Source organism: Enhydra lutris, unplaced genomic scaffold (assembly GCF_002288905.1).
Source record: "Enhydra lutris kenyoni isolate GAN:26980312 unplaced genomic scaffold, ASM228890v2 scaffoldscaffold21, whole genome shotgun sequence".
In the NCBI taxonomy this organism is placed as follows: domain Eukaryota; kingdom Metazoa; phylum Chordata; class Mammalia; order Carnivora; family Mustelidae; genus Enhydra; species Enhydra lutris.
The window spans coordinates 37,427,845-37,448,601 of NW_019154105.1; the positions used below are offsets into that span (position 1 = coordinate 37,427,845).

The 20,757-nt window shown below is 45.5% G+C and overlaps 1 protein-coding gene across 7 annotated transcripts in view; it reads right to left on the reverse strand.

Moving 5' to 3' along the window:
- LOC111149365 (TBC1 domain family member 1) overlaps nt 1–20,757 on the reverse strand; it is a 230,476-nt gene that overhangs the window by 148,327 nt on the left and 61,392 nt on the right. The window contains exon 1 of one of the 7 annotated variants that reach the window (XM_022506378.1): nt 4,756–4,806. The exons of the other annotated variants lie outside the window; for them this stretch is intronic. Coding sequence (XP_022362086.1) covers nt 4,756–4,785 — 30 coding nt within the window. The 5' untranslated portion in view covers nt 4,786–4,806. Of the gene's footprint in view, nt 1–4,755; nt 4,807–20,757 lie in introns of those variants that run through there. 7 annotated transcript variants of the gene reach the window in all.

Genomic DNA, 20,757 nt, shown 5'->3' on the forward strand with positions numbered 1-20,757 from the left:
CCTGCCCAAAACACAACAGCCTAAGTGTCTCTCTGCTTCCGCCCCACGTACACATCAGCCCACAGCGTTCCTCAAGTTCACACCCTCCAATGGCTCCCTCTGCACTTGAAGCCAAGCCAAACCCGGTCCTGGGCCTGCAGAGCCCTAAAGGGCCTGGCCCAGAAGGCCCCTCCCCAACTCAGGGCCCACAGCTCGCCCCGCTCGCCAGATGGCAGTCACACCTGCCTTCTCCCCACTGCTCTAACGTGCCCACCTGAGCCACCTCCAGGCCCTGGTCTCTGCAGTTCTGTCCCCCCGGGGCGGCGGGGGGGACTGCCACCTCCTTGCCAGCCCAGCCCCTCATCACTCTCCACGAAGAATCTTGCTTACTTTTCTCCCTAGCACTTACCACCCCCTGAAACTACCTTGTTCGTCTGTTTGCTGGCTTCTGCACAGTCTCCCCCATCCAGGACCCGAGCTCCAGGAAAGAAGGGAGCTGGTCTGCCTTAGTCATTGCTGTATCTCCAGCTCCTCAAACAGGAGCGGGTATATACTAGGTGCGCAGTAAGTATCTGTGCAGAACCAATTCTGAAATGACTTGCTGAATGAATAGTAGCTCATAACCTTTGTTTTCAGCAAAGCCAAAATATGAAAAACCTGGTTTCACATAAAATGTTAGCGACTATTTTAAAAATTTAAAAAAAAATTTTTTTTAAAGATTTGACTTGTAAGTAATCTCTACACCTAACATGGGGCTCCAGCTCACAACCCTGAGATCAAGAGTCACATACTCTACCCACTAAGCCAGCCAGGTGCCCCCAGTGTGTACACTTTCTAAAGGATAAGTCTTGGGACACCTGGGTGGCTCAGTCGGTTAAGCGTCTGCCTTTGGCTGGAGTCATGATCCCAGGGTCTTGGACATTGGGGCTCCTTGCTTAGCAGGAAGGCTGCTTCTCCCTCTGCCTGCCACTCCCTCTGCTTGTGTGCTCACTTGCTCGTACTCTGACAAATAAAATCTTTTAAAAAGTAATAAATAGGGGTGCCTGGGTGGCTCAGTGGGTTAAGCCTCTGCCTTCAGCTCAGGTTATGATCTCAGGGTCCTGGGATTGAGCCCTATATCGGGCTCTCTGATCAGCGGGGAGCCGCTTCCCTCTCCCTCTGACTCTCTGTCAAATAAATAAATATAAATGGGGCCCCTGGGTGGCTCAGTGGGTTAAGTCTCTGCCTTTGGCTCGGGTCATGATCCTGGGGTCCTGGGATCAAAATCCGCATCGGGCTCCCTGCTCAGCGGGGAGTCTGCTTCCTCCTCTCTCTCTGCCTGCCTCTTTACCTACTTGTCATCTGTCAAATAAACAAAAATCTGTTTAAAAAATAATAAATTATATTAAATAAATAAATAAAATCTTTTTTAAAAATAATAATAATAAATAAAGGATAAGCCTATGTGCAAACTGAACTAACTCCTTCAGGGCATCCACAGTACCTGGTACAAAAAAGGTGCCCAATAACATCTGGTGAGTACACGAGCAATGGAAAAAAATACAAGGCATCAACTGCATGAAACTGCACTTGAATTTGAGAACACAGCAGTCGTGGATATACTTAGGCTCATTTTCCTTTTTACCTGACTGAATAACATATATATTGAAAATCCACTACTTTGGGATACTAGCAATAATCTTAGCCAGTATCTTTACAGGCAGGTGCGAATCCAAATAAATTCAGAAAGTTACCTGGTGGTTCTGTAGCAGGTTTCACTAACTGATGCATGGGAGGCACAGAAGTGATCAACAGAAATACTCAAAACTGCCAGGTGATTGCGACATCTGTGGGTTTAGTATAAAAATCACGATGCCTGAGAAATTTGTTTTTATTAGCAATCTATGGGAAAACACACGTGTCCCAATGAGAGACTAACCAAGGAATCTCACCTCTGTAAAACCTGTCCCATTTGTAATACAATGCGCACCTGCCTTACTGTTCCAAGGCCATGTCCAGCATAAAAGAAAGTGCATCTTAATTTTTTTTTAACATAGAATTCTCTGTTTGGGCTCTATTCCTCACACTCTATAGTCAATATTTACACAATATTAATGCGGCACCCAAGAAAAACAAATTTCTGTTCAGGTATCCATCTGCACCAAGCCATGTCCACGCCCCTTTCCCTCTCCCAACCAGGTGTGGAGCCAGTTTGCAAAGGTCAAAGTAGAATAGCAATTAGATGTAGTGTTTGTGTGAGGTGTGTGCTCATATTCATTGATGTGCTCTTGAAGGCTCATTCTAAAGTCAAATATAACTGTACTTTGGGATTATGCACACTGTGTGTCCTATTTGCAACTCCTGTTTCTGCCTTTAAAATATTCCCTAGTTTTGGGGCGCCTGGGTGGCTCAGTGGGTTAAGCCGCTGCCTTCGGTTCAGGTCATGATCCCAGGTCCTGGGTTCGAGCCCCACATCGGGCTTTCTGCTCAGCAGGGAGCCTGCTTCCTCCTCTCTCTCTGCCTGCCTCTCTGCTTACTTGTGATTTCTCTCTGTCAAATAAATAAATAAAATCTTTAAAAAAAAAAAATATTCCCTAGTTTAGGGGCACCTGGGTGGCTCAGTGGGTTAAGCCTCTGCCTTCGGCTCAGGAGCCCCGCACTGGGCTCTCTGCTCAGCAGGGAGCCTGCTTCCCCTCCTCTCTCTCTCTCTGCCTGCCTCTCGGCCTACTTGTGATCTCTTTCTCTGTCAAATAAATAAATAAAATCTTAAAAAAAATAAAATAAAGTAAAATATTCCCTAGTTTATAATGCTAACCATGTTGATGCCTTATCTCTTAACAGTAAACCAAATCAGGTTCCCTAGAAAGTCACTCTTATCATCTACAGCCCCAAGAAATGAACTTTCAAATAATTTCATATTCTAAAATCTCACAGAAGATATTCTCTATAAAAATCAATTTCAGGATCCAATTTATAATCGCACACCACCTAACAGGAATGAAATATAAAATAACTGCACTTTCTCCTGACAACTGATAAATGTGTTCCAAAAACGTTTCATAGTTTTCTTGTTTTGCAGTTTAAATAACTTTGGAATAACATGATTCAGAATTTAGATGAAGTTATCAACATACATTTCATTTAAATAACCTTTTCAAAAGTATTACCAGTTGGAGAAAGCTGACAATCCTTGTAGAAGTCCTTACAGTTTTGTTTTTTGAGTTTGTGTGTTTTTTTTTTTTTTTTAATGAAACTTTGGTCTGGTGTTTTCACTGTCATCCCCTAGGCCAACGTGAGCAAAAGTCCACCTCACTCCTATAGTGAAAAAATCTTTATTAAATAGGTTTTGGAAAAGTAAATAAAACCATAAAACAGTATGAACAATAAGTATTTGGGGTTTTGTTTATTTAGACTTCAAACAGTAAGTCTAGTTTTTTTGGTTTCTCCCTTTGGCCTTATGATATAAAGTATAAGAGTATACAAGTAGACTCAAATCCTCAACCTAAAATAAAATATAATCAGACAACACACCCTGAATTACTTCTTAAACCACCTCACATCATTTTTTAATTTAGCATTATTTATAAAAGCTAATCAGCTATCACATCAAACCAGGAAATCCGGGCATATCATTCTTTTTCAATACAAAACTGCGACTCAAAACTTTTTCATTTACCACCCGCTGTGTTTCAGGAAGTGAAAATTCTGGTGAGGATGAGAAGATAGGATACAGTGCCTGATAATCTGGTTTCTGTGTCTCCATTTTATTAGCACTAATTGATAGTCAAAGCTTTATTTGGCTGAAGGACAGGTATTTATTATAAAACCAGCAGTCTAAAAGCACTGTGTAATTAGCAGATGGAACCACCACCTAATTACTATTTGTAAAGGGTCACATAATGGCTAACGGGTTCTTCCAATAAGAGTTTATTACTCAACCTGCGAAACGCCACTGGGTGTGAGAAAAGTGCCCTGGGGTCCTACCGGCCTTTTAGAGGCTGCGAGGGAGGCATCATTCAAATCACCCAAATGCCTGGTACTCCGGGAGGTATAAAAATAATTCCACGTCCTCCAACTGGTGGGAACTCTAGAGAGCTACTCCAGTCCCTCCGTTCCAGCAGTCGTGAAACTGGCAGGGCTTTGTAAGGCTCCGTTATTCTGAAAGCGCTCATGTTCGGAAAATAAAACTTCATGGAAATATAATTTACATTCAAAACTCGCACCACCGCACCCTCTGAAATCGGGGAGTTTAAGACAAAGGACAAATACCCTCTGCGTGCACCAAGTCCAGCCTTTCGGCCCCCGCAGCACCCTATCCCAGGCCACCAGGCACGACCCTGTGTCAGGGAGCACGCCACACACGGTCCCGCCGCGCGGCAACACGCAGCTCTGCGTTCGGTGGGCTGCGCGGGGAAGAGAAGCAGCCGGCCTCCAGGGGCGAACACCTGGGGCCGGGCGTCGGGCCTCGCTCTTCCCATCCGTGAAATGGGCGTGACGCCACCTGGCCCGCTCGGCCGACTAATGAATGAGAGCCGCCCGGGAAAGGACTCCGGCGGCGCCCGCCACCCTCCGGTCGCCGTCCCCTGGCCGCGGGACGTCCCCCGCGGCGGGCAGTCCCGGCACGGTCAGACCCCCGCCCCCCCCACCCCGAGCGGGGGGCGCTCCCAGCGCTCCGGACCCCCTCACGGCCCGACGGTTACAGAGGTGCCCAGAACGGCGCCCGCGGGGACGCGGGCTCCCAGCGCCCGTCCGCTCCGGTAACGGGCGCCGGCCCGACGCTGCCCCGACGCCGCCTACCTTGGCCACCCAGCTGAACAATGGTGACATCGCGGGCCGGGCGGCGGCTTCTCGCCGGTCGCTCCCGCTCACTCCCGCCGCGGACCGGGGAGACGGCGGGTCGCCGCGGGCGGGCTCGGGGCGCGGCGGGGCGCGGGCATGGCTCCCCCGGCGGCGGCGGGCTCCTCCCAGCTCGTCACGGCCGGGAGAGGTCGCGCCCGCGGGGCGGCCCGGCCAGCCGAGAAAGGGAAGTGGGTGGGGAGAGCGCGGGGAAGGGGAGGGGAGGGGAGGGGAGGGAGAGCCGCCGACCCCGCCCCCCCGCCCCCCTCCCACTCCGGGCTCGGGGCGGGAAGTTGGGACTCTCGGGGGTCGCCCTCCTCCGGGGTGCCCCCGGCTGCGCAGCTCCCGGAGGAGGAGTCCGACAACTTTCCGAAAACTAGGAATTCCTGTGTCAGAAGGCCCCGAGTTGAGCTAACACAAAGCCCGCCCAACTTACCCGGGGTTACCCCCACCCCCACAGCCTTTCTTTCTAAACGCTCTGAGATTGTTGGTAACAAAAGGACTAGTGTTTCCCCAGCCCCTAATACCTTTATATAATCAAAGGTGGTTTTCTTGGAGTCAGAAAACTAAGCTATTGGGGGTTGGGGGGAGTAGCTCCAGCTCCTGTCAGCCGGCAGCTTTCAGCCACGTGAGAGATTTTGATTTCGAGAGTTGTCTTCTCTCCCAAGGCAGGATGATAAGACAGCGTAGTCAGCTTATAGCTACAAAGGTTAAGGTAAGTTTCTAACTCAAAGCACCCTGGAGTTCTACGTTGGGGAAAAAAATGTCCAAAGGTCTAACAGCCAATGTGTAAATACATTGCGTGACATCTAGCCACTCACTGGGTTCATCATGCCCATCAGCAACCCGGGCGCAAGAATTTTGCTTCTGTTTCCTTTTGTTATGTTGTGCCTCATTTTCAGATAGGCCAACAGAATGTTTTAATGATCTCCAAATGTCTGGCATCTGAGTTAGGTGGGTATTATCATCTATTGCCACATAACAAATTACCCCAAAACTGTGAAGCTTAAAACACAAGTGTCTGTGGGTCAGAGATCCAGAAGCCTCTCGGCTGGCTTCTCTGGCCTGACCTGTTTCTTGAGGCTGGGTTCAAGCTGTTAGCTGGGGCCGCAGCCATCTCCATCTTCCAAGCTCACTCACACAGTGAGCTCCTTGCAGGCTGTTGGACTGAGGACTTTGGTTTCTGTGGCATCACATGGTCCTCTCCACAGGGCTGCTCATAAAATGGAAGTTCGAATGCCCCAGCAGAAACGATCCAAGAAAGAGCATGTGTCCACAAAAGACATCAATCATTTCATAAACTCATCTCAGAAGTGACAGCCCCAAACTTCTGCTGATTTCTATTCGTTAAAAGGCGAGGAAGGAAGTCCAGTCCATGCACAAGGCAAGGGGGATTACACACAGGCAAGACTGCCAAGAGGAGAGGATGGTGGGGGCGAGGGAGATGTCATCTCGTTTCCCCTTGCAGGTAGGGTGTATGGGGAAAGCCAAGAGTTCCAACAACATTCTAACAGAGCGTATCTAGGTAATTGAAAACGGCCTTTGGACCATCTTAAGGAGCTTCTTTGTGCTTTTAAGCAGTGTTTGATTGATTTCTTCTAAAGAAATTGAGACCAGGGGCACCTGGCTGGTTCAGTGGGTAGAGCATGCGATTCTTGGTCTTGGGGTTGTGAGCTCGAGCTCCACGTTGTGGGTAGAGTTTACGTAAAAAAAAAAAAACCTTAAAAAAAATTTAAAGCTAAAAAAGGGGGAGGGCATTTGCAGCCATTTAACCAGATCCTTCCCTGTTAGCAAATCACTCCCCTCCCCACCCCACCCCCTACCCCCAGCAAGTAGAAGATAGAGAGATTAACGCTCAGGACTCCCCTGTCCTCCGCAACCTTGCTACTAAACCAGCGCCTGGTCAGCCTCTGGCAATTTGTTAGAAATGCAGAATCTCAGGCCCTTCCCTAACCCAGACCTACAGAGTCAGAACTTTCATTTTACCGTGATTCTGGACGGCCAGTGTGCACATTTGCGTCTGAGATGCACTAGTATATGAGAGTCATTGACGTGGGGTTTAAAATGAGCTTCTGGCCAACAGACCCTTGAGAGAACAGCTGAAACTGTCCAGCGTCCGGGGATGATGAGCACTAGCTCAGCTAGAGGGAGACCTGGAGGGTTCCTAGGCAACAACACAGTTAGATGGCAGTGGATAGAGAGCTAAGGACAAGTGGGACAAGCTGGGTCCAGGACAAATGTCACCAGGACGTCACCATACTCCATACTCCATCACTCCAATTCCCAGATTGAGCTCTATGAAAATGCCCAGGATTTAGAAGCAACTCTGGGATGAGGATTAAGGGAACCCAAAACTGATGAAAGAAACCTAAATTACTCCCAACCGAGGTAAATTTTCTGTCAGTTGGGCAAGAGATGGGGAGGCAAAAAAATTAGATTAAATTTAGGAGAATAAAAATCACACTTCTAGAGCTTGTGCGCACACACACACAAAGAATTAAAGTTGGGTCAAATTCTGGATCTAACCGTTACAATGGGAGAGTGTGCTGGAAGGTGAGATAGGGACATCGTCTTCATTGTTTTACCCTGGATCCAATTCTCCATATATACACATAGGGGCGGAGGCTCATCGGAACCTGGTTTGAACTTACATACCCTTTAGACACACAGAGGTCTCCCTCCGCCCCAGAGCTCTACTGCCTGATCCAGGAATGGGCAGAAAGCATTCATTTCATGGGAACACAAAGATCTTTCCATTGAACACACTTGACAGGCAGTAACAGGCGGGGCTCCAACACCAAATAGTTTAAGAAATACAGAAGGGTCTTATTTTTTTTTAATTTTTTAATAAACATATAATGTATTTTTAGTCCCAGGGGTACAGGTCTGTGAATTGCCAGCTTTACACACTTCACAGCACTCACCATAGCACACACCCTCCCCAATGTCCATAGAAGGGTCTTATTTTAATTCACTGCCATCATGTACCTTGCAAGTCACAATGTAGGAAGCAATTCTGTTATAATTTGGAATTTTATTAAAAGGAAACTTAACATCAGACAATCTACTGATTCCACATTCAAATAATACAATTTTCATTGAAACACCACACCCCCTCCCATCTGAAAAAAAGTATCCTTCCCCCCAAGAAACTGTCTATTCCCCCAGGGAAGGACTGTACATAGACCAGGGATTGGTTATTTTTAAAAGCTCCCTAGTGCTTCTCTTTCAGTTGGAATTGAGAACCCCTACAGACAAAACAGTCAATGCTCCAAGGTGCTGATGGTTCCCAGCCCTGATCGTCTATCAGAGTTACCAGTGGTGCCAAGGGGTAGGTGGGGGAGGAGGGTGGACAAACTGGCCCTGTGGGGGCAGAGTCGAATTCTCAGGGACCTCAAAGGGCAGGCAGGTCCATAAATGCATGAAGAGAGCCAGTTGTGAGACAATAAGGACTGAACGAGCTGGGGCTTCTTCAAGAAGGGACACCCAATTATCACAACTCCACCCAACCAAGCACAATGCGTCAGCCAAATGTACTTGGCCAGAGTGACCTCTCACTTTACTTAAAGCTTGGAAGAGTGGATGTATGTGGGTTCCTACCCTAACAGGTGAGTCTGGCTATCAGCCAGGATTGAGAACTACTTCCAAAGTGCTAGATCCCTTATTTAAAAAAAAAAAAAAAAAAAAAAAAAAAGTATGAGGGATATCTGAATGGTTCAGTCAGAAAAGCATGTGACTCTTGATCTCAGGGTCAGGAGTTCGAGTCCCACATTGGGTATAGAGATTACATGAATGGATGAGTGAACAAATGAATAAAAGGAAAAAAATAAAATATAAATAAAATATAATATAAAATAAAAAATAAAATATAAAAAATAAAATAAAAATAAAAAGATATGGTTGCTCTGTGAAGATCGATGGGTTTTCCAAGTAGGATCGTGGCGATCTAAACAGGATCTATAGAAAATCCAAGACTGCTGTTTTCTTGTAGCTTTAAAAGGATGATTTAATCTGTTTTCCTGAGACACTAAGGGAGGACTTGAAGAGAGATGGGGGGACCAGAAACTGGAAGAGTTGCCCCCCTCCTAAGTCTGACCGTAATCACCCCCACCCCTGCAAGACGCCCCCAACACTGCTGGCCGACTCTCCTGCCACGTCCCTCCTTTGACGAGGAGAAAGAAGCAAGGACAGCAAAATCTCCTGAGGATTCCAGAGGAGCTGTACCTGCTTGGCTGTGCTCCACCAGCTCCGATGTGGAGGCAAGGGGGGGGAAGCATGCAAAAGCATGACCTCACTCACCAGCCTGGTCCTCTCCCCCACAAGACCTGGCTAAAAACAGGGCCATTGTTGCACAAGGAAACAACGTGGCTTCAAGTTAATCAGAACCACAGGGCAGCCACGATCCTGACACCAATGACAAGATGGGTTTGTTTTTTTTTTCCCCACACCACCAAGCAATCTCTGACACCAGCTGGGTGTCCGACAAGTCACCTCAGTTGGGACACGACTGACCTGGAGATACTCTCAGACCCCACAAGTTAGGAGCTCACTCACACAAGACCGTGGCCCCCACACACTCTTCCCATGGCAATCACAAGGCCAAGTTGCCTCTTGGGTTTCTGACCCACCAGCCACAGGTTCTCCTCACCCCGTCCTTGGGTTCCATTAATACGCTAGAGTGGCTCACAGAACTCAGAGTAACATTTCACTTCCTAGATGACTGGTGTAGTAGAAAGGACTGTAACTCAGGAACAGCCAAATGAGAGAGATGCACAGGGTGAGGTGTGGAGAAAGTGCAGCAACGTGCACACTTTCTCTGAGCGCCACTGTCCTGGCATGTCCCAAGGGCTCACCAACCCAGAAGCTCTCCAAACCCTGCCATGTGGGTTTTCAATGGAGGCTTCGTTACCTCAACACGATCAATTAAATCCTTGGCCCCTAGGGACTGAACTCAAACTTCAGTGCCTCTCTCCACTCAAACCCCAACCCCCAACCCTGGAGGTCAGGGGGTAGGACTGAAGGTTTCCTATCCACTGATCACGTGGTTAGTTCCCTGGCAACCAATCTCCTTTCTTAGGTGACCGAGGGCCTTTCCAAAAGTCACTTCATTAACATGACAAAAGAACACTTTTCTGGCTCTCTTCACAGGAAATTCCAAGGGGTTTAGGAGCTCTGTGCCAGGAAAGGGGACAAAGATCAAATATATCTCTCTTATAAATCACAATATCACAGCAACTAATTAGGGATTTATTCAGTTCGAGGACATTCATCACCTATTGTATAAAGCAACACGTGTCTTGGCAAGGAACAGAAATGTGATTAAGACCTGAATCTTGACCTCAAGGGGGATAGAGGGGTAGCCAGTAGGACTGGGAAGGAAAAGAGTGAGCAATGCCACGAGAAAGGCCCAGGTGAAGCTCCAGGGAGTTCCCAGAAAAAAAAAAAAAAAAAAAAAAACGAAAGTTAACTTTTGCTGCAAAGGAAGAACCAGCTTCTGACTGGAAGGTCAAGAATCTTTTCTCTTTCTCCTTTTTTCTTTTTTAAGGAATCTCTACACCCAGTAAGGGGTTCGAACTCACAACCCGGAGACCAAGAATCACATGCATGCCCTAGGGACTGAGCCAACCAGGTGCCCCAAGACTTTCAAACTTTTACAGATGGTAATAAGACTTTCCAGGAAGAAGGATCAGCTGGACAAAGGGAATAAAAAAATGAGTGTCTCTGTCTCAGGAAACCAAGTCTTACTAAGGACAGAAATCAGAGCTTACATTGCAGAAAGAGAGTTTTAGTAAATTTTAGTCTGGAGGTGTGCAGTTATCCCTTTCTGGCATAAAACTTTGTTTCCAGAAAAAATAGTTGCTGAGGATACTATCAAGTCCAAAAAAAAAGTCATGCAACAAAAATCCCTCTGTATGAACTGAAAACATATGCCATGAAAGCATGTGAACGTTCATAGTAGTAGTATTCATAACAGCTATAAAGTAGAAACAAGCCAAGAGTCCATCCACTGATGAATGGATAAACAAAATGTAATATACCACACAACAGAGCATTATTTTGTCATAAAAAGTAATGAAGTACCAATCCATGCTACAATGTAAATGGACCTTGCAAACAATACGCTAAGTGAAAGAAGCCAGACAAAACAGATTATATATTGTATGATTCCACTTACATATCCAGAATAGGCAAATCCATAGAGACAGAAAGTAGATTCCTGGTTTCCAGGAACTGGAAGGAGGGAAAAATGGGGAGTGACTGCTAATGAGCATAGGGTTTCTGTTCTGGGGTGATGAAGATATTTTGGAATTTTTTGTATATTCACTATACCAAATACATTAAAAAATATACTAAAAACCGAAATTCCATGGTATGTGATTTATGAATCAATTTATTAAATATCTCTAGGTGATGATGCTTTAAAAAGTTAACGCCATGAGGCTTTATAATAATGGGACCCACACTTTAGAGGGCTAGTTGTAGGAATTTTTTTTTTTTTAATATTTTATTTACCTGACAGAGAGCATAAGTAGGCAGAGAGGCAGGCAGAGAAAGGGGGTGAAGCAGGCTCCCCACTGAGCAGAGAGCCCGATTCAGGGCTCGATCCCAGGACCCTGAGATCATGACCTGAGCCGAAGGCAGAGGCTTTAACCCACTGAGCCACCCAGGCGCCCCAGGAATTTTTTTTTTTTTTTTTTTTAAGTAATCTCTACACCCAACTGTTAGGAGTGAGTTGGACAGTTAGGGAGTCAGGGCCAGGGTCCCCAACAAGAAAATCTAAAATCAGGACAGCTACAACAAAACAGCACTGACATCCTGTTTTGCAGCTTAGACAGGACTAGCATTCTGCTTTGTGGCCTTTGCAGAAATGACTTCTGCAAAACGTCCTAAAATAAGACAATTAACCACAAAGCATTTGTCAATATCATGGGCAAGGGGCAGTTAAGATATAAGCCCCGATGTCAGCCAAAAAAGAGACCGTCAGTATGTAGACATTAACCTAATAGGTAGACAGATAGGTTCCCAAAGCCCTGACTGGCACGACTCAGCACACCCTGATTGCTTAATATAGTTCTGCAAAAGAGCTCATAAAAATCCCTACGCTTAGAAACTCCAAGGGCAACCCTCTCAGGCCCACCTTCCTCTCAGGGAACTTTATACTATCTCTCAATAAACTCTGCTTTGCTGCCCACCACTCTTTGTCTGTCTACCTCTTCAAAGCCGCGTGACCAGGAAGAGAATTCCTACAACACAAGGTGGGGCTTGAACTTACAACCCCAGGATCAAGAGTCGCATGCTCTACAGAATGAGTTTTAGGATTGAATGAGATGCATCTGAAGCATCTCAGCCTGAATCCCTGCATATAGTAGGTGTCTAGGAAATGGTAGCTGTAGTGGTAGTAGTAGTAGGAGTACTAGCAATGATTGCAGTTGGTTAGAGATGGGTATTTATGGTGATTACTTTTATGTGTCCTCCTGAATGGCCTAAGGGCCATTCACTTGGTTGGTAAATATTTCTGGGTATATCTGTGAAGGTGTCTCCAGAAGAGATTAACATTTCAATCAGTAGACTGCCTAAGGAAGATAGCCCTCCCCACTGTAGGGTTGGTATGATCCAATAGTTGAGGGCCTCCATAGAACAAAAGGGCAGAGGAAGGGCAAATTTGTGCTCTCTGCTTGAGCTGAGACATTCATCTTCTCCTACCTATGGGCATCAGTGCTCCTGGTTCCTGGGCCTTCAGACCAGAACTTACACTATCAGCTCCCAAATTCACAGGCCTTCAGACCTGTACTGTTACACCACCAGCTTTCCTGGTCCTCCAGCCTACAGGCGGCGATCACGGGACTTTTCAGCCTCCATAACCACATGACCCAATTCCTATAATAAGTCTCCTCTTACCTCTATCTGTATTGGTTCTGTTTCTCCGGAGAACTCGGACTAATACAGCATATGTTATAAATGCACAAATAAAAGAGAGATGATGGGCTAGAGGTCTCCAGTTCATGTCTGGATTTACAGACAGGACAAACAGTTGAGATCAAAGAGGAGACTGTGTGTCAGCCAAAACTAATTCCAGGACGGGTGGGCCTCCATGCCTCTCAATATTTTCCTCTCCCTTTTTATGAGTTGCTAACTCTAGCGGCATGACTGTGTTCCATTTGTTCCTTTAACTCTTTAAAGCACACCACGAATTGTCCAAGTCTCTCTGGTAAATTCCCATCATTCTAACCAGGGAGAGACTGGAAATGCACAAGCATTCCTGCCCCTCATTTTCAGACACCTCGGAAATTCCTCCCTCTGCAATGAATCCTGTGAATTCCCACTACTTCTCCCCTGTTCCTCTTCCCACACATCCCAGCCCTCCTCACCTGGGTACCTCTGTCACTTTCTCTCAAGCACATACAAGCAATCACATTTTAAATCATGGTAAATTCAAAATGGAGTCTTTGGGTGGCAAGACCAAGTACTTGAAAGCCCCCTTCAGAACACACAGTGCTTCATAAATTGGTGAGTGAGGGAAAGAAAGTTCTGTGAGGGAAGTAGAAGGATAAATTTGATGAAGACTTATTAGGATGTAGACAATAAATTCAAGTTATTAACTAAAGAACATTCTACTTTGATGCCTCCATACCAACATTTAAATTAAGGCCTCTAATTTTGTTTTGATTTCGGGCATCAGGTTGTCGTTTCTCGTTAACCAGCATAACAGCAAACAGATTTAGTTAAGACATTTTTAATGGCTCCAGGCACCTTTAGTACGTTTACCAAAAAGCCTTGCAAAATTAAAAGCGGCTGCAGCCCAACGAGAAATACTAAGACTCTGCAGTGTAAAAAGTGAGTCATTGAATTGTTAACTCGAGAGGGGACCAGCCAGTGACTAACCCCCTACAAATACAGTTCGCTCCAACTGCAGGATGCCTTTTTTCCCTCCGCACTCAGCAGTCTTTTTAAAAGAGAAATTTAGGGGCACCTGGGTGGCTCAGTCGGTTAAGCGTCCAACTGTGGGTCTCAGGACAGGTTTTGATCTCAAGGTCATGAGTTCAAGCCCTGCACTGGGCATGGAGCCTACTTAAAATTAGGAAGAAGGGATGGAGGAAGGGAGGGAGAAGAGGAAGGAAAGAAAGAAAGAAAAAGAAATGTACTTTATGACAGATTTATCTCTTCATTAAGAAAAACAATGAATTCATTAAAATGCTTATGACATTTCTAAACAAGATAAATTCATGTATTTACTATTTTAATATCTGTTCCTGTCTCATTATTTTGGCCTAATATGTATGGTAAATTGTGTTCACGTTTTAGCTCGTAAAACATTCTAAAAATAGAAACAATGTTTTTCTATTTTTAGTCAGTCTATAAAGTTTAAGCAAATAAACTCTTCCCAAAAACTGTACACACATGTTTCAAAATCATGGAAAAACCCAGCAGCAATGAGCTCACAAAAGAAAACACTGAAAATTTAGTTATAAGATTTTTGACATCCTCATCCTGAGTTATAACTAAACATAGATGCTCAGCTTTAAGCTCTTTAAGCTATTTATTTTATAATAAAAATTATAAATTTTTATTATAATTTATAATGGAAACATTAAAAACACCACTTTGCATAGCACTGACCTTACTAAAACAATAACCTTTTTTCTAAACTGAAAGTTAGGGTTTCTCCTAAAAAATAAGACTGAAAAATATTAATCCTTATCTCCTGATAAAATCTATTAGTGAATAAAAACTGGACCCAAATTCCCCTTTCTCCCTTCTTTCATGGTAAATTACAATTCCCTGAAACAAACAAACAAACAAAGTGGCTTAGTTTCTCTTCGATAAGAGTGATTTCCCACTTCTAAAAATATTTCTGGTTGTTCACTATCATCTAGTTCTTTAAAATCATCAAGTTTCAATCCAGCAATCATGCTCCTTGGGATTTACCCAAAGCGGTTGAAAAGTTACGTCTCCACAAAAACCTGCACATAGAAGTTCGGAGCAGCCTTATTTAATTAAAAAGCCTGGAAGCAACCAAGCTGTCCTTCAGTAGGGAATGCATAAGTAAACTGTGGTACATCCAGATAATAGAATATCATTCGGTGCTAGAAAGAAATGAACTGTTAAGCCACAGAAAGACATGAGGAACCGTAAATGTGTATTACTCAATGAAAGCAGCCAATCCGAAAAGGCTACATACCGCATGATTCTGTCTCTAAGACATTCTGGAAAAGGTAAAACTATGGAGATAGTCAAAGATCGGTGGTTGCAAAGGGATTGGGGATGGGAAGAGAGGGATGAATAGGGAGAGCAAAGAGGATTTTATTTTTTTAGGATTTTTATTTATTTGACAGAGAGAGACACAGCGAGAGAGGGAACACAAGCACAGAGAGTGGGAGAGGGAGAAGCTGGCTTCCCACCGAGCAGGGAGCCTGACTTGGGACTGGATTCCAGGACCTCAGGATCATGACCTGAGCTGAAGGCAGACGCTTAAGGACTGAGCGTCCCAGGTGCCCCGAGAACAGAGGATTTTTAGGGCAGTGAAAATTACCTTACACGGGGGCACCTGGGTGGCTCAGTGGGTTAAAGTCTCTGCCTTCGGCTCAGGTCATGATCCCAGCATCCTGGGATCGAGTCCCGCATCAGGTTCTCTGCTCAGCAAGGAGCCTGCTTCCTCCTCTCTCTGCCTGCTTCTCTGCCTACTTGTGATCTCTGTCAAATAAAAAAAAAAAAAAAAATTACCTTACGCGCTTTTATAATGATGGATAATGTCATTATACATTTGTCCAAACGCAAAGAAGGTCCAACACCAAGAGAGTCCTAATATAAACTATGGACTTTGGATGATTACATCGTATCGATGTAGGTTCACCAGCTGTAATAAATGTGTCAACTCAGATGGGGGGAGGGATACTGACAATCAGAGAGGCTAGTTATCCGTGGACGCTGGGTGTCTATACTTTTGCACACTTTCTGCTGTGAACCTAAAACTGTTCTAAACAAATGAAGTCTTAAAAAAAAATCATTGAGTTTTAAACACAATGGAAACTCTTCTTATGAATGTTCTCGCTCTTTTCAAAGCCTAAATTTGTTACGTGTCAGTATTTTTGGATCACAATATTTTTGGAACCATGCAGCAAACCCCTAAAAAGCAGAACAGTGACTCTTCCATGTTGGCTACCCAGGCCTGGTACACAGCCACGCACTTCTGCACGGTCAGGCAAACAATTCACATCTGCTTCCTCGCTATAGCTTGTGAATTCTCCAAAATGTCCACCGAGCCGTGTACACTTGTATTTCCCCAAAAGGACAGTGCCTGGTTACGCTCAGTGCAATTTTCAGGTGCACAGAGCAAGCACACATTCCAGGAGTCAAGACACTGGAGCCACATTCCTGGGTAAGTGTCCCTCCGGAAGCTTTAAGATAGACGGTCCCTCTGGGTCCGCAGCTCAGCAAAGTAATGCACAGGTTATAAACCAGACCATCATCTGCCTCCTAGTCTCTGCACACCGCTAGAGGAGGTACGTAACTGAAAACCATCTCTGCTGGCTTTGACAAGAGATATAAGGGATGAGAAGGTATAAGCAGGAAAGGGCTTCTGGGTTCCCTTTGTACTCGAATCTCCTTTGAGGTCTCAAATGCTTACGGCTAGGGCGGTCTGAGACAGCGCTCTCCTCCCCTGGAATTGTTCGGACATGACAGAGGTTGTGCTCTGGGTGAAGTGAAGATAAACCAGCTTTCAGAGGAGATCAGAAGTTCTCTAAAGTGGTCTGATTGATTTGCACACAGTCCTTTGGAATCTTCCTCTTTGTGGAGGCAGCGTGGGGGGGGGTGGTCGGGGTGCCTCACCTACACACCACCGGCTGTGTGATCTCAGGCAGTGCGTGCTACATCTCCCATTTCCACCTCGCACATTTCAGAGGTTAGACTCGAGATCTCCAAGATTCCTCCCAAGCTTCCTTCAGGAATGCTATGAAATATGTGCTCAGTTAAATGCCCATGACGGGTTTATGCCTGGCAGCCTTGGCTCAGGGTCCAGACACAACTAAACACACCTGCTCACCAGTCGCCAAGTCCTTACGTCACAAGGATGTCACAAGGATGCCAAAGCCCCTGGAACTTTTCAAAGAGATCTAGAGTTGGTTCCTTACTTCAGGGAAGAAGTTTGCAAGAATGAATGCCTACGACTCCAGTGGGAGGGGTCACCTGCCTCTGGTCTAAGGTAGCCCTTCTCCAAGATCAGGATCAGGATCAGGAAGGGAGGAAATAATATCTGCTGAACATTTATTGCATGCCAGGCATTTTCATACATCATCTCGTTAATCCTTACAACAGCCCCAAAGTCTTGTGGGCCCAACTCCTGCCCTACAAAGCTGCAGGGACAGGACCTCTGTCTCGGTGGGTCTAGAAGGTGCTACTCCTCCCCTAGTGGGTCTGGAGGTCAGAGAATCAAGATGAAGAAGACTTTTTCTCAAACTTTAGGATCGAATGGGAGCTTTGCCTTGTAGTTTGGATTTTTTCTTTTTTTTGAATGGAAGCTTTTATCCTCTGCCTAGCTCACCACTGTGTTTTGGAAGCACATAATTTGTTTGGTTTCACAGGTTCACAGCGTAGGAGTTTGTCTCCATGTGTCTCAGGATGAATTACTAGTCTCACCCACATCTGATTGAGATATTTAAAGATTTTATTTATTTATTTGACAGACAGAGATCACAAGTAGGCAGAGAGGCAGGCAGAGAGAGAGGGGAAAGCAGCCTCCCGGCTGAGCAGAGAGCCCAATGTGGAGCTCGATCCCAGGACCCCGAGATCATGACTTGAGCCAAAGGCAGACGCTTAACCCATTGAGCCACCCAGGCACCCTTGATTGAGATATTTAGATGAGACTTTGGACTTCAGACTTTTGAGTTGATGTTGGAACCAGTGAAGACACTGGGGGTTTGGGAATGGAATGAATGTGTTTCGCATTGAGAAAGGGCCCAGGGACAAAACGCTATAGACTTCATGTCCATATCCACCCAAAATTCATGTTGAAACCGAATCCTCCATGTGATAGGATTTGGAGGGGGGCCTTTGGGAAGGGATTAGGTCATGAGGGTAGAGCCCTCCTAAATGGGATTAGCATCCTTACAAAAGAGACCCCACAGAGCTCCTTGCCCCTTCCACTATGCGAGGACACATGGAGAAGAGGGCCTTCTACGAACCAGGAAATGGTCCTTATCAGACACTGACTCTGCCCGCACCTTGATCTTGAACTTCTCAGCCTCCAGAACTGTGAGAAATGAATTTCTGCTGTTTATAAGCCACTCAGTCTGTGGTGTTTTTGTTACAGTAACCTGAAGGAACTTAAGGTAAATAAAATAATGGTAATGGAACGTAATGTGTATTGAGAGCACAGTATCTACAAGCCACCACTAAAACCAGCGAACCTTCAGAAAGTGCTCATGACAGACCAGGTCTTGTTGTGAACATTTGTAATCTGCGGGTGGGGATCAGGGTTACTCTGTTTGGGGTGGGGAAACCGAAAGGCAGAACCAGGATTCAAGCCCAAGCTTGTCCACTTAACCTCTTTACAACAGTCCCTAATTGTCTCAAAGCCCTGCTGCAAGATATTAGTTATTCTATCTGGTGGACGAAGACACAGAGGGTCAGAAAAGTAAACTACCTGGCCCGAGGTCGGGCCTGCGTAGAGCTGAGGTTCTCTCCACAATGGCAGGAAAGCAAATGGTCCCGAGTGCTGTCAACACAGGGCTTCGTGCTCTGAGATTTTAGGGGTCTCTTCTGGTCAAGAGAGGTTCTGAAGACACTCACCAGCTTCCAGCCAAGAGCTGGATTTGCAGGGGGAAGAAGTTCTACCCGTTTTGTGGGGCTGGAGGCTGAACCAATGCCAGCAAGGCCACGAGGATCTGGGCATGACATGGGAGCAGATTCTAGTAATCAAACAAAGGAGATAGGAAGAAAAGAGGAAGGAAGCACGTTCTCCCTGGGTCCAAGGAAGTGGAGCCCTGCTGGAGGCTACAGCTGGCCAGGGCTAGGAAGAAGGCAGTGGGGCCTGCAGCAGGCTCTCCTCTGAGGCCCCACTGGGGGCTGGCGAGCCCACTCAACCCAAACCCGAGGTGACCAGGGACAAAGCCGGGGCTGGGCTCTTGGGTACGGGCGAGGTGGCCGCAGTGATCCTTCCTGTGAAGAGTTGACTTGGCTGATGGACTAAAGGACCCTGACCTCCCGGTGCCCAGGAAATTAGCTGGATGAGTACATCCCCTGCCAAAGCTTAATGACGACCTGATTCTTGAGGGAGATGAGTCCAGGGATCTAAGACCAGGTTTCCTTGTAATAAGCCCATCACCTGGTCCTCCTCTCCACCATGACACTGTGGTGAAAGGGCTACGGGCGGGCCATGTCAATGGTGCACACAGCCTCCCTGAGGCAATTCATAGTTTCAATTCATAGTTTCAATTCATAGTTGATAATATAGTTCCTATTATCTATGGATGGTGATTTCAAGTATCCAAGTCCAGCCCACTGTGTACACAGCTTTGAATATAAACCACCGAAGCATCCATGAATTCATTGTCACTTAATATAGATCTATTGCACACCAGTGCACACCAGTCCCTGGAGATGCTACAGCAAACAAGCCACCTGTTCCCAGAGGGACGTCTTGGGGTCCAGTGGACCCAAGCAGCAAGTAAACAGGAAACTGCATGGCTGAGTGAGAAATGTTGCAAGAAGGGAATGAGCAGGTACAAAGAGAAGACCTTGAACCCAACCCTGGGATCTACAAACCCACCCCCTCCAAGGTGGATGCACACAAAGGCCAAGTGGAAATTAGCTGCAAAATGGCAAAAGAAGAGTGAGATTATCCCTAAACTACAAAAGAGCAGATTCTGATACTGGACTTTGTATTACATATAACATTCTCGTTTTCTAAGGTTTTATTTTTTAATTATACAATATTTCAAAAAGATCAAATAGAATATTTTGATAGACACTCATGTAGCTATTACCCAGTTTTAACACTTTTAAATATTTCGCACATGTGTATATGTTTAAAGAAGTAAAACGTTACTTATAGAGTTCTTCCTACATCCCCAGAAGTACCCACTGTCCCATGCTGGGTCAATCTTTCCCTCTCTGTTTTTATATATTATCCCCATAAGTATGAATGCACAAACAATATGCCCTCCCATCTTGTGCTTTTCAATTTCATCCTACATGGTTTCACAATGTATACTTTATTTTAGGCAGTGGCTTTTTTATACTCAACATGGTGTATTTTAGCTGCCGAATAAAATTCAATTGTAACAAATTGCATGACTAGTCCATAATTTAATGATCTCTTTCATTTTGGGTGGAAATACAGAATTTTTCTTTTCTTTTTTTTTTTTTTTTTTTTAATGTGACAGAGAGAGAGATCACAAGTAGGCAGAGGCAGGCAGAGAGAGAGGAGGAAGCAGGCCCCCTAGTGAGCAGAGAGCCCGCCCGATGTGGGGCTTGATCCCAGGACCCTGGGATCATGACCCGAGCCGAAGGCAGTGGCTTAACCCACTGAGCCACCCAGGCGTCCCAGAATTTTTCTTTTTTGTAACCATAGCAGCAATACCCTTTTACTGGTCTCTTTGTGCTCATGTCCACAATATATGCCCAGACAAGGGACAGCTCTATTACAGGCAACCACATCTTCAGCTCTACCGCACATGGCCATATTCTGCTGTGGAATTGCTGTGTCCATTTATACTCCCACACACATGCATGCGTTCCTGCTTCTTCACATCCTTACCTGTCCTGATGTTATCAAGCTCTTAAATTTCAAAAATCTAATGAATATGATATTATTTTCTTGCTTTAATCTACTCCTGTCTAGTTGCTGGTGAGTTGCCATCTTTTCATAGGTCAAATGGCTATTCAGGTTTCCTCCTCCATAAATTGCCTGTTCACATTATCAGCCCTTTTTTTTTTAACTAGGTTGCTTTTTTTTTTTTTTAG